Source organism: Lolium rigidum, chromosome 1 (assembly GCF_022539505.1).
Source record: "Lolium rigidum isolate FL_2022 chromosome 1, APGP_CSIRO_Lrig_0.1, whole genome shotgun sequence".
NCBI lineage: Eukaryota > Viridiplantae > Streptophyta > Magnoliopsida > Poales > Poaceae > Lolium > Lolium rigidum.
The window spans coordinates 117,381,171-117,396,276 of NC_061508.1; the positions used below are offsets into that span (position 1 = coordinate 117,381,171).

A 15,106-nucleotide genomic window follows, 5' to 3' on the forward strand; every position below is an offset into this window, starting at 1 on the left:
GGGGCGGCCAGGGTTTCTGGATGGGGTGCCTTGGCCGGCCACCCCTCCCCTCTTTATATAGGTGGGGGGTCGGCCTAGGGTTTCCCCTAGGGCCCACCTACCCCCTTTGGCCGGCCACATGGGGGGGGGCAAACTCCTCCCCCAAGTTTTCCCCCTTATCTCCTAATTTAAACCATTTATTTTAGGAGATAGATCTTATCTCTAGATTTAAACCATTTAAACTAGAGATAGATCTTATCTCTAAGGGGCTGGCCTAGGCCCACATGTCATGGTGGGTAGGACCCACTATGCTATGTGGCGCCTATGTGGCCTCTCCGGGGTGGTGGGCCCACTCGGTGGCCCTCTAGAACCTTCTAGAAGCTCCGGTCAAAACACCGGACTTTTTCCCGAACCCCGGAAATTGACTTCCCATATATGAATCTTATTCTCCAGACCATTCCGGACCTCCTCGTGATGTCCCGGATCCCATCCGAGACTCCGAACAAAAACTTCGGACTCCAACTCATATTCTCGAATCTATTTATGCGACATCGAACCTTAAGCGCGTCACCCTACGGTTCGCGAACTATGCGGACATGGTCGAGACTCCTCTCCGAGCAATAACCAATAGCGGGATCCGGAGATCCATAATGGCTCCCACATATTCAACGATGACTTAGTGATCGATTGAACCATTTACATACGATGCCGATTCCCTTTGTCTCGCGATATTTTACTTGTCCGAGGTTCGATCATCGGTTTCTCCATACCTTGTTCAACCTCGTTACCGACAAGTACTCTTTACTCGTACCGTGGTATGTGATCTCTTATGAACCATTCATATGCTTGCAAGCTAATCGAGATGACATTCCACCGAGAGGGCCCGGAGTATATCTATCCGTCATCAGGATGGACAAATCCCACTATTGATCCATATGCCTCAACTCACACTTTCCAAATACTTAATCCCATCTTTATAACCACCCATTTACGCAATGGCGTTTGATGTAATCAAAGTACCCTTCCGGTGTATGTGATTTACATGATCTCATGGTCGAAGGACTAAGGCAACTATGTATCGAAAGCTTATAGCAAATTGAACTTAATGACTTGATCTTATGCTACGCTCTTTTGGGTGTGTGTCCATTATATCATTCACCTAATGACATAACCTTGTTATTAATAACATCCAATGTTCATGATCACGAAACCATGATCATCCATTAATCAACAAGCTAGTTATACATGAGGCTTACTAGGGACTCCTTGTTGTTTACATAACACACATGTATCAATGTTTCGGTTTAATACAATTATAGCATGGTATGCAAACATTATCATAAACACAAAGATATATTATAATAACTATTTTATTATTGCCTCTTGGGCATATCTCCAACACTAATAATGTTCCTTTAGCTTCATTGGGTGCTCAAGAAGAAAATGTTGATGTGAATTTCATTAAGAACAATAATTTCAACAACAATGCTTATAGGAATAATTATGGTAACAACAACTACAGGCCATATCCTTCTAATAATGGTAATGGTTATGGTAATTCTTATGGTAATTCTTACAACAATAATAAGAGTGTACCCTCTGGTCTTGAAGTCATGCTTAAAGAATTTATTAGTACACAAACTCGCTTTCAATAAAACTCGTTGAAGAAAAGCTTGGTAAAATTGATATTCTTGCTTCCAAGGTTGATAGTCTTGCTCTTAATGTTGATCTTTTAAAATTGAAAGTTATGCCCGAGGAAGTTAAAGATGCTAGGTTTGCTAAAACAAATGCCATCCAAGTTCGAATTAATGATAATATTAGACTGTTGGCTGAATTGCATGATAGGTGGGATAGAGAAGAAAAAGAAAAACTTGCTAAAGAGAATAATGTAGCTAAAGTATGAACTATTACCACCACTAGTAATGTTGATTCTACACATGTTGCTACACCTCCTACTATCAATGGTAAAATAATTGGTGTTGGCAATGTTTCTACTCCTAGTGCAAAGCGTACAAAATTGCTTGAAACTGCTGTTTGTGATAAAACTGCTGAAATTTTTCAAAATATTGGTGACAATGATTCCATTGCTGTAGAACATAATGGTTTAGATTTTGATGATTGTCATATTACTGAAGTTATAAAGTTCTTACAAAAACTTGCTAGAAGTCCCAATGCTAGTGCTATAAATTTAGCCTTTACAAAACATATTACAAATGCTCTCATTAAAGCTAGGGAAGAGAAATTAAAACTTGAAGCTTCTATTCCTAGGAAGTTAGAAGATGGTTGGGATCCCATCATTAAGATGAAATTTAATGATTTTGAATGTAATGCTTTATGTGATCTTGGTGCAAGTATTTCTGTTATGCCTAAAAAGATTTATGATATGCTTGACTTGCCACCATTGAAGAATTGTTATTTGGATGTTAATCTTGCCGATAATGTTAAAAAGAAACCTTTGGGGAGGATTGATAATGTTCGCATTACGGTTAACAATAACCTTGTCCCCGTTGATTTTGTTGTCTTGGATATCGAATGCAATGCATCTTGTCCTATTGTGTTGGGAAGACCTTTTCTTCGAACCGTTGGTGCTGTTATTGATATGAGTGAAGGTAATATTAAATATCAATTTCCTCTCAAGAAAGGTATGGAACACTTCCCTAGAAAGAGAATGAAGTTGCCTTTTGATTCTATTATTAGAACAAGTTATGATGTTGATGCTTCTTCTCTTGATGTTGCTTGATTTGCACTTTCTGCGCCTAGATGAAAGGCGTTAAAGAAAAGCACTTCTTGGGAGATAACCCATGTTTTATTTTATTTACTGTATTGTTGAGTCTTGGAAGTTGTTTCCTACTGTAGCAACCTCTCCTTATCATGTTTTTGTGCCAAGTAAAGTTTCTATGTTAAAGTCTATGCTATATTTGGGATTGCTGCGCAGAAACAGCATTGCTGTCTGTCACGAATTCTCGCAGAGCTCCTTGTAAAAAAATCGAAAAAATCTGCAAATTTACGAGAGTGATCCTCATATATGTACGCAACTTTCATTAGTTTTGAGTTTTCCCATTTGAGCAAGTTAAGTGCCCCTGCCAGATTCGTCTTTACGGACTGTTCTGTTTTTGACAGATTCTTCCTTTTATTTCGCATTGCCGCTTTTGCTATGTTGAATGAGTTTCTTTGTTCCATTAACTTTCAGAAGCTTTCTGCAATGTCTAGAAGTGTTAAGAATGATTGTGTCATCTCTGAATGTGTGAATTTTTGATTATGCACTAACCCTTTAATGAGTTTGCTTGAAGTTTGGTGTGGAGAAAGTTTTCAAGGGTCAAGAGAAGATGATGATATACTATGATCAAGAAGAGTGAAAGGTCTAAGCTTGGGGATGCCCCGGTGGTTCATCCCTGCATATTTTAAGAAGACTCAAGAATCTAAGCTGGGGATGCCCAAGGCATCCCCTTCTTCATCGACAACATCATCAGGTCACTTCTAGTGAAACTATATTTTTATTCCACCACATCTTATGTTCTTTACTTGGAGCGTCGGTTTGCTTTTATTTTTGTTTTGGTTTGAATAAAGTTGGATCCCATCATCCTTATATTGGAGATATTACGCTCCGCTTTTTCATATGGAACACTTGTGTTCTTAATTGTGCTTTAATGTTCATGGCGAAGGCTGAAATTGCTTCGTTAAATTGCTATTTGGTTGGAATCAGAAAATGATGCATATGGTTTGGAATAACTTGGCAATTGTTTGAGCTCTCATAGATCATGTTTAAGCTCTTGCATCATGTAGTTTAATCTATTAATGAAGAACTACCGTAGAGCTTGTTTAATTTGGTTTGCATGATTGGTCTCTCTAAGTCTAGATATTTTCGGGTAAAGTGTTTGAACAACAAGGAAGACAGTGTAGAGCCTTATAATGCTTGCAATATGTTCTTGTGTAAGTTTTGATGTACCTGTTCATACTTGTGTTTGCTTCAAAGAACCTTGCTAGCCCAAACCTTGTACTGAGAGGAAATGCTTCTCGTGCATCCAAACACCTTGAGCCAAAACCCATGCCATTTGTGTCCACCATATCTACCTACTATTTTTCTGCCATTCCAAAGTAAATTACTTGAGTGCTACCTTTAAAATTTCATTCCTTTATCTTTGCAATATATAGCTCATGGGACAAATAGCATAAAAACTATTGTGGTGATGAATATGTAGTTATGTGTCTGAATTCTTATAAGTTGCTTGTTGAGCGGTAACCATGTTTCTGGGGACGCCATCAACTTTACCTTTGTTGGATATCATGTGAGATGCTATGCATGTTCGTCTTGTCTGAAGTAAGTGCGATTTCATGATCAAATGGTTTGAGTATGCATATGTTAGAGAAGAACATTGGGCCGCTAACTAAAGCCATGTATCATGGTGGAAGTTTCAGTTTTGACATACAACCTCAATCTCTTATGAGAATACTATTTGTTGTTGAATGCTTAAGCATTAAAAGAGGAGTCCATTATCTGTTGTCTATGTTGTCCCGGTATGGATGTCTAAGTTGAGAATAATCAAAAACGAGAAATCCAATGCGTGCTTTCTCCTTAGACATTTGTACAGGCGGCATAGAGGTACCCCTTTGTGATACTTGGTTGAAACATATGTTATGCGATGATAATCCGTGTTTTCCGAGCTAAGTAGGACAAGGTGCGAGCACTATTAGTACTCTATGCATGAGACATGCAACTTGTAGGAAGTATTATGCATAGCACATATGAATTATTACTACCGTTGACAAAATTGTTTCTATGTTTTCAAAACAAAAGCTCTAGCACAAAAATAGTAATCCATGCTTCCTCTCGCGAAGGGCCATTCTTTTACTTTAAGTTGAGTCGGTTTACCCACTTCTTTCTATCTTAGAAGCAAACACTTGTGTTAACTATGTGCATTGATTCTTACATGTTTACTTATTGCACTCGTTATATTACTCTATGTTAACAAATATCCATGAGATATACATGTTACAAGTTGAAAGCAATTGCTGAAACTTAATCATCCTTTGTGTTGCTTCAATGCATTCTACTTTGAATTTATTGCTTATGTGTTAGCTTTTATGCAAGTCTTGTTGATGCTTGTTTGAAAGTACTATTCATGAAAAGTTTTGCTATATGATTCATTTGTTTAGCCATTATCTTTGTTAGCAATCTTTTGTTCAGATCACTCCATTCATCTCATATGCTTTACAATAATGTTGATCAAGATTATGTTGGTAGCATGTCACTTCAGAAATTATTTGTGTTATCGTTTACCTACTCGAGGGCGAGTAGGAACTAAGCTTGGGGATGCTTGATACGTCTCAAACGTATCTATAATTTCTTATGTTCCATGCTACTTTTATGAAAATACTGGAATGTTTTATACATACTTTACAGCATTATTATACATTTTCCGGCACTAACCTATTAACAAGATGCCGAAGCGCCGATTGCTTGTTTTCTCGCTGTTTTGGTTTCAGAAATCCTAGTAAGAAAATATTCTCGGAATTGGACAAAATCAACGCCCAGGGTCCTATTTTTACACGAAGCTTCCAGAAGACCGAAAGGGAAACGAAGTGGGGCCACGAGGCGGCCAGACACCAGGGCGGCGTGGCCCAGGCCCTGGCCGCGCCGGCCTGTTGTGTGGGGCCCTCGTGCCGCCACTTGACCTACCCTTCCGCCTACTTAAAGCCTTCGTCGCGAAACCCCCTGTACCGAGAGCCACGATACGGAAAACCTTCCAGAGACGCCGCCGTCGCGAATCCCATCTCGGGGGATTCAGGAGATCGCCTCCGGCACTCTGCCGGAGAGGGGAATCATCACCGGAGGGGCTCTACATCATCATGCCCGCCTCCGTATTGATGCGTGATGTGGTGACCCGGCATACCACTGCATGGTGTAGTATGCAAGTCTGATATAACACCAATGAAACACCGTTCCACTAGTATTATATCGCTCAGAGTGGTACAACAGAAACATATGCGGGTCCAAGGCATGTCTATAGAGTTACATCTCCGACTCTGTTACATAAGATTATCACAGCCTCCTACTTTACAATGAGGTAAAACTGCGAATAAACTCCAGAAGAACGACTCGTAGTCTAATCCTATCACGAACTCTACTTGTAGAGTATTTAACTAGCTATAGAGGTTATGAATAGATTCTAGCTAAATAGGAGCTAGGTTTAGGAAGCTAGTTCCTTTCTATTGCTAATCTAGGTTTCCTCCTTGTTGAATGTGGTATCCGACTCTCCTGACATGGTCTTGTCTCTTGAAGTAGTTGATGACTCCTCGGCCTTCGAGTTGCACTGTAGATCCTCTTTTGATGCCTCCATACCTAAGCAGGGGATTTAAGAGTGGGATGAGTACGAGCGTACTCAACAAGTTCATTATAGGAAAGAGGTGTTTAATGCACTAGCTACAGCCATAGACCGGAAAGTCATAGGCAATGCAAGTTTTTGTAATCATTTCTTCAAAAGGTTGATTTTATTTCGAAGAGCTATGTCCGTCAGCCTTCACCGGTTGACTAGAACTTCATGGAGTTCCTTTCCGGCAGCGTTCGCAGCTTCCATATCCCGAACGAGGAGTGACTCGGTCACAGCTCGTTACACTCTGCGAGAGGTGTGTTGCTTTACCCATAAGAGATCTTAACCTTGGTGCCAACCGAGTCTAGTTCTCGTCCACACTTCCTTTGGTGTGAGGCCCGGTATAAGGTCCTAGTCAATCATGTTCCTCCGCTACCTCGCACACCCACCCTTTGTTGCATGCCCCGACCCTGGGTCCTCGCCGGTCCCATTATTCCCACTCACGGGTGGACCCCGACCACGACGACGCTTTGGGATCGAACCAAACTCCTTCGCCGGTAGCCGCAACCCATCATAGACCGCAATACCGTGGGGACTTAAGGCTTCCCCAGCCAACCGCTTGCACTTCGAGCGACAAGTGTCTACGGACTATGCCGTGGGGACTTAAGGCTTCCCCAGCCAACCGCTTGCCCCGACGGATACAAGTGTCTACGGTAAAGCTCATCCGTTGATGAACGAGAGGTGGAAACACTTTTGACTACTCCGTCCCACTCCGCATCTTATGGTTAACACGGGTATTACGGCACAAGAATCACTGGACGACATTTGTTGTTTAATCCTAGATGGATATAAACCCTTGCAATGGAACCTCCACCATATCAACACAATCCATGGTTCCATTGCCCACCACATAGTCATATTCATAGTTATGAAAATAGTGGTTTTGCTTTTTATGCAATAGTGATAAACATAGTACTTTGCAAGTAATTTGGTAAAAATACTCAAATGACATGAACAAGCGATGAACTTGCCTTTCTTGATCGCAAGATTATGCAGACAAGGTCTTCGGTGCGCAATAACTCCAAATTCTGAAATAGCATGATCGTCCGGTAAGGACGATGTTTAAAAGATTGGCAAGGATGCAATAATGCATAAGTATGAGATGCACTCGCTCTAAGCGTGACCTAACCCCGATGATTTAGGATTAGTGAGTTGAAATGATTTTTTTAGAGTGTGTTGCACTTTTAGAGTGATTCACAAACAAGGTTCTTATTCAGGTGTGATTACTTGGTATCCTAAACATATGCTGCCGTATAACATAATAATAGCATTAATAGCACACAACAATAACATTTGGTATAATCCTAACAAGTAATGAATAGTGGTTTGTTTTAGCATTCTATGGCATGGTTAATGATTAACTATCATATACTTCAAAAGAATAACTTTTGAAGAACATGTTCTTTAACAAAGAACAAGTATGATAATTAGGGTTGTGGAGTTCTATGGTTTACTATGGTTTCAACTAATTCCTGGAGTAAGTATTAGATGGATCGCAACAATGTTGGATTCATTGACATCTAGGTTTTGTAAAGTTGAGTTAAGCCTAGGCATCCTAAGCAAGTATTCATACAAGGTTGTTATCAAGATTGATGCATTTGGTTGGTGATAAATAGCTAGGGTTTATAGGTCCTTATAAGCAGGGTTGATGATGATTCTTTATTTACTTTAAAAGAATAACTTTTGAAGAACATACTTCTTAAATAAGAAGAAGTATTACAGTTAAGGTTGAGGTTATCTTGGATTGGCTTATTGGACTTCTAAGTAGAGAATGGTTGGTTCCTAAATAGGATGGTTCATAATTATCTCACACTAGTAGGGTTTAGTGGAGTATGGAATGTAAGGTAATTATTAATCATGGTTACTATTAGGATTCATTACAATGGTGTGATGCTAATCATGGATAGTTAAGGATAGTGGTCTTGGGAATAGGAACTAGGGTTTTGCACTTGGTTGATCCAACTAGATCAACAGGTTTCATTTAGATGGGAACATAGCATAGCAATTAACTAGTGTTAGGGTTCTTACATTTTATGTGGTCATGGCAATTATTTAGTTGCTATTAAGGTTCTATGTTTGAAAGGAAAATATCATGATCACCTGTTCTAACCTAGGGTTTAGGTTAGAACCATTTAGGGTTCATGTTGACTAATGGCTAGGGTATGGTGCATAATTGAATTAGGGTTTTAGGGTTTTAGGAGTCACATGAAATGATGAGTTCCTGGTTCTATTACTTATGAAATTAGGGTTTTCTAAATACCCTAAAGTTCTTGAATTAACAACTTCACTTTAAGGTTGAAGTTATTAATAACTTTAAAATTAATATTGGATTTGGCATTTTATTATTTTCAATGAGTTAATAAATAAGGTAATTATTATTTAGGGTTTTAAATCCTCCTAATAAGGATTTAATAAGTTAATGGTAAAGGAAAATTAATTTTATTGTTTTCCTTATTTACTTACTGGTTTTTATTTATTTTATGAAATTTTTACTAATTATTGAATTTTAATTGAATTTGGAATTAAATTTAAAGGCTTAATTAACAAGTATTAAATAATTAAATTTTTATTAAAAATAAAAATTTCATTTTATATTTTTATTGGATAGATTTTTCTTTTATAAGAATTTTGATATGTCATTTGTATTTTTCTGAGCTTTTATGAATTTTCTACAATTATTTGAAGCTGCAGGTATTATTGAATTTTGAAATAAAACGAAAAGGCTAAACGCACCCGGGCTAACCTACACGCAGAGACTGACCAGTGGGCCTGTGGTCCACGTGGACTGCCACGTGAGCGTGGACTGGTCAAAATAGAAACCATGTCCAGGAGCTCACGGTGGCCGGCGGGAGTCGGCGATCGCCGTCGATCCCGGACTCGCGCGGACGGGGGACCAGGCGGGTTCGACTCGGGGCGAGACGGTGAGCAGTTCGGTGGCGGCGCCGCCCCGAATAGGTCACCGGAGAGTGACCGGCGGCGAGGTGCCGCGGCGGCGGAGGCAGGGACACGGTGCGGCGATACTACGGGACGCAATTGAGTCGGGCGAGCATGCGAGGAGATTCAAGAGCTCACCAGGGTTACGCCGGGCTTGACGGCGAGGTCGGAGCGGGCCTGAGTCGCCGGAATTGCTCGATGCCGGCGCCGGAGAAGACAGGCTCGTCGGAGGTGATTCCGTTCGCGGCGGTTCGATTCTTCTTACAGGCGAAGCTAGTCGAGGACGGCGGTCACGTAGGTGGTCACAGCTTGGCCTAGGGAGGTTTCCACCGACGGCGATGGCCGGAGGCAGTACGGGCTAGGGTTTCGGTGGGCAGAAAATTGAGACGAGGAGGAAGAAATCGAGCAGCTAGGTTTCGTCGCGGTATTTATACGGAGCTTTGGAGCATGCCTCGTCACACTGCTAGTGAAGGAGAGGACGCCAGCGAGGGGGAGAAGGAGAACACGGCGTCGAGGTGGCCTCGGTGCACAGAGGGGATGAGGACGACCCCCTCCTCGATGATTTTTTTACGAAGAGGTACGTGGGCTGCGACGGGCTGTGCTGGACTGGGTCGTTCTGGGCTGCTGGTGGACTATGATGGTGGGCTGCTGCGGCCAGATGAGGTCCAGGTAAGGTTCTTCCCCTTTTTCTCTTTTATTTCTGTTTTCTTTTTCTATTTATTGTTTTCGGATTTCTAATTTGAATTCTGTTTTGAATTCTCTTTTTGCAGGTTTTTCTTATTTCAAGTTGATGGAACTAATAAGAATGGTTAATAGTAATATTGTTGGATTAGGGTTCTATATGTGTGTATAAACACATAACACATAGTTAATAGTATTGGGTTGAGGATAGAATATTTCATATATATATATATACATATTTGATTTTATAATCCAACTATAAAAGGGTTCTAAATTATTTTCCAAAAGTGCCTTACTAATTATCTAGTGATGATTATTGTTTCTTATGGTATTTCTTTATAAGAAATTATCTGCAAAGTAAAGCCAACTATTTGGTTTCTTATATAGGATTATAGTTTTATGGCATGATCTCATGTGCCCCAATATTTATTAATGTTGGAGATTAAGTTTGGTTTGTTCCCATGGCTATTGGTATTACTTACTTAAGTCTTGGAATTGAATGATTAGAGTAGATCTTACTCCACTTAGGAGAATTTTATTTGTTTGAGAAAATGGTTGGGTGTGCCTAAGTTGGCATGGGTTGAAACTTATTTGTAGCTTAGGTTTTAGTTGTGATCACCCAAATGATACTCAAACTAGGTTTGAGATTTAATTCTAGGTTATAGAGATGGGGTGTCTCCATATTGCATGTGCTAGGGTTTAATCTCCCCTAACCATGGTAAGGTGTTTACTTGCTTAATATTTCATGTGCTTCCCTAATTACTAAAGATTTGAGAATTGGTTTTATCCTCTACCAATTAACTTCTTTTATTACTCCCAACTTATCATTAAGGTAACTACATTGAGTTAAGTTCTTTTTATAGTTAACTTTGGTCACATGGATTTATGGTTTCTCACTACATAAAGTATAGCGTTTAACTCTAAGGTTCTCTTGGGTTCCTTAATTTAGGAAATATAGACATGGTAGGATTCTAATTGTGAGCACCTAGTGGTTCACAAGTAGAGGTTGGGATATAAGTCTAGGGTTGCTTACTAATGATCTCCCCATAATTTCATGTGGTGAATGATATCCACTTATCCTATTAGGGTTTATCTGATCCTCACATATCTCAAGAACATGATCATGATTAGACATGATCAACTTGTTCTTGATATCAATTCCTCAAGTTCTTAGATTTTATGATTATTACTCAATTTATAATGATCAAGGTTTGGCTTCCTAAGGTATCTCTCCTGAGTTAGGTTTCTCACTTCTAAGATCAAGTATTGTCTTGATCACTAGGGTATAATATCTCTCTTATAGTTTCTTGGGTGGACATGGCTATGGTTGTCTCAATAGATTATATCCCAGGAGAATACCTGAGATAATTACTTAGAATTATTCTCAAGATATGATGATATAATCATCTTGTTGATTGGTTAATTATCTCCCTAAGGTTCAAGTGTTGCCTCAACTACTTATGTGTAGCTCCATAGCTTGAACCCACTCATATAAGAATAGTTATTCTAGGGTTTATGGTGTACTTACAAGATCTCACTATGTATGAAAGGTTAAGTCTTTACCTAGATGACTTAGTTGAGTTAGTCTCTACTTTCTTTTACCAATTCATGGCTATAGTCTTGTTCCATTTGATATTAGGTTATCCCATCATTTCAAAGTGAAATGGTTTAGGTCCTAATACTTTAGTTCAGGAATTGTCCTTGATTCTTAATTAGGTAAAGCTAGGATTGATATGAATGCTCTCTTGGGAAAGACTTCAATACTATCCTAGGGTTCCTCTTGAGGATGATGTTGTGATCATAAGGATATTTATATCCAAGGTTTGCCTCTAGGTTTGATGTATAATAATATGGAGTAGAGAAAGATATGTATTCCTTGGTTGGATCTCCTTGTCTTGTTTCCAAGGATGAAGTGAAATGAATACCATGAGGTTCATGGTAGGATCAAGGATTAGTTCAAGACATGGAGAAAATAAGTTAGGAATAGTTACTCCAATGATTGTTACTTGACTTCCAATTAAATGGATGTTTATATGTTGTGGCAAGGATTACCAAATTATAATCTTTTATAAGATCAAGCGTTTGATCATTGAGTAAGGTGTTGTTGTGTTGATTATTAGTTCCATTTGATCTAACCCCTTAGATCAAATCAAAACAAGGTTTTAACAAAATCACATTGAGGTTTATAGCGCTTGACTTGATGAGATACCTCAATTCCACCAAGGTCAAGTGAAACTTCGATTCATTGTGATCTGTTTTACTTTAAAGCGCGAAAATTCCCCAGATTTTCTATGCATGAATGCAATGCACACATCTGTTTCCTCTATTTTTGTAACCCCATTACCTGGGATATTACACGTGAGTAGTTCATCCTTGGACTATGGGTCCATAGCAGTAGCTAGATGGTTGTCTTCTCCGCTTGTGCTATCATTGTTTAGATCTTGTGAGCTACCTAACATGATCAAGATCATATATTTGTAATGCTACATGTTATGTTTGGCGGGATCCGATGAATATAGAATATTATGTTAAGTTGATTATCAATCTATCATATATGTGTTGTTTATGTTCTTGCATGCTCTCCATTGCTAGTAGAGTCTCTGACCAAGTTGATACTTGTAACTCCAAGAGGGAGTAATTATGCTCAATAGTGGGTTCATGCCTCCATTTAATGCAGTGATGATGACATAAAGTTCTAAGGTTGTGGATGTGCTTGTTGCTACTAGGGATAAAACATTGATGCTTTGTCTAAGGATATTTGTGTTGATTACATTACGCACCATACTTAATGCAATTATCTCGTTGTTTACAACTTAATACCGGAAGGGGTTCGGATGATAACCTCGAAGGTGGATTATTTAGGCATAGATGCATGCTGGATAGCGGTCTATGTACTTTGTCGTAATGCCCTGATTAAATCACATAGTAATCATCATTGATATGTATTGAATCTTTATTTGTCAATTGCTCGCCTGTAATTTGTTCACCCAGCATGTTAGTTATCTTATTGGAGAGACACCTCTAGTGAACTGTGGACCCCGGTCCATTCTTTTACATCTGAATACATTCTACTGTTCTTACTGTTCTTTGCAAACAAACACCATCTTCCATTCGATACGCTTAATCCTTTGTTTTCAGCAAGCCGGTGAGATTGACAATCTCACTGTTACGTTGGGGCAAAGTACTTTGATTGTGTTGTGCAGGTTTCACGTTGGCGCCGGTATCACTGGTGTTGCGCCGCACTACACTCCTCCACCAACAACCTTCACGTGCTTCTTGGCTCCTACTGGTTCGATAACCTTGGTTTCTTTCTGAGGAAAAACTTGCTGCTGTGCGCATCACACCTTCCTCTTGGGGTTCCCAACGGACGTGTACATCTACGCGCATCAGCCTGCTAGAGAGAAGAAATCTCACTTTTCTTCGCGGCAAGAAAGTTGCAGGAAGGATGTGGAGGGGGCTTTTGGTGTGCTCGAAGCTCGATGTTGCCATTGTCGGGTATCCTGCTCTTACTTGATCTCAGGAGGAGATGTGAGAGGTAATTAAATATTGTGTGATCTTAAACAACATGATCATCGAGAGTAAGCGCAAGAATCCACCGATGAATGAACATCCGTATGATGGTCAGGATCCTCTTGCCCATCTTGATAACGAGCTTCCTGCATATTTTGCTTATTTCCTCGTCATGCATACGGAAATTTGAGAAGCGGGTATCCAAGCGCAACTTTAAAATGATATTGTCGAGCATCTACGGAAGGTGAAAGGTAAAAACTAAAAGTATTTATTTGTGTGGTACAAGTACTTATTTGTAAAACAATTTATTTGCATGCTACACTATTTATTTGCATCCTAGACTATTTATTTGTGCATTATACTATTTGATTGAAATTGCAAAAAAGAGTTAATCAACCCTCACCAATCGGCTAGGGATGTCGGTTCGCACGAACGCCGTTTGGGGCACCTGCTGGGATGCTCTCCCTTCCTGAAGGAAAAGTGGTGATAAAAACGAGATAGAGTTCAGAGACACCGAGGCCGAGATATTTTTTTGCCACAATTCGTGCTGGTACCACAGATCTTTGCTATTCCTGTGTGCTTACGTTAAACTGTGGTTGATCTGATCTGCTTAACGACTAAAGCCCGTTGGATTTAAAAATCATATGTTGACAGTGGCGGCTTTGCTTCTAGATGCAAATCCGTGTACTCTCCGCCGTAGAAGGAGCAGTGAAGTCGACGGAACCCGCGAATCTGCGGGCACCGCCAGCAAGATTCCGAATGGACGTGGCGGATGAGGCATGGCTGGGGGAACACGGCCACATGACGCCGACGTGCACCTCCTCGACCTCGAGCCGACTTCCACATGGCATGGCAGGTCACGACGATGCTGCCGCCGCTGACTCACGCCCCAATCCAAACCTCACGACCGCGCTATAAAACCTACAAGCCCGGAAGCCAACGATATTCCCAGCTCACTCTCACCTGCATACCTTTTCCTCTTCAATTTCCCCACCGATTCTGCCACAGCCATTCATCCCTCTGTCCTCTCCTCTACACGATGATCTGTGCGCCTCAATCCCCGGCAGCCTCTGTGTTCGGCCGGCCATCCTCCTGTTCCTCCCGAAGGACCACGGTCCGCTGCGCGGTTGCCGTCTCGTCGGCGCCGCCGGCAGGCAGGTGCACGCTCTACGAGGTGCTTGGACTCCGGGCCGGCGCGACTGGCGGCGAGATCAAGGCCGCGTACAGGCGCCTGGCGAGGGAGCTGCACCCTGACGTTGCCGGGGCGGCCGGCGACGACTTCATCCGGCTCCACGACGCCTACGCCACGCTCGCCGACCCGGACGCCCGCGCGCGCTACGACCGCGACGCCGTCGCCCAGGCCTACGCGCAGCCGCCCGCCTCCAGGCCTTCGCCGCACAGCGTCTGGGGCCGGCCTCGACGCACATGGGAGACAGACCAGTGCTGGTAGATCTGACCTCCGCCCTTGGGACCGGCGAATACCGCCGCCCGCGCCGCACTCCTTGGCCGCTCACCTGAGATTTTTTTGTTACGGTGACCACCCCATGCGTCTCTGTACATGTATGTAACCATCGGCATCTTCTCGTCTGCCCTTCTGAGTGTGCACTAATCTTCAGGAGCTTCTGTAGGTAGAA

At 41.2% G+C, this 15,106-nt stretch overlaps 1 protein-coding gene across 1 annotated transcript; it reads left to right on the forward strand.

Moving 5' to 3' along the window:
• Positions 1-14,511: 14,511 nt before the first annotated feature.
• Positions 14,512-15,106, forward strand: LOC124650606 (chaperone protein dnaJ 11, chloroplastic-like). Its single transcript, XM_047190125.1, has one exon. It carries the CDS (start codon positions 14,512-14,514, stop codon positions 14,920-14,922), a length of 411 nt encoding a protein of 136 aa, XP_047046081.1. The 3' UTR covers positions 14,923-15,106.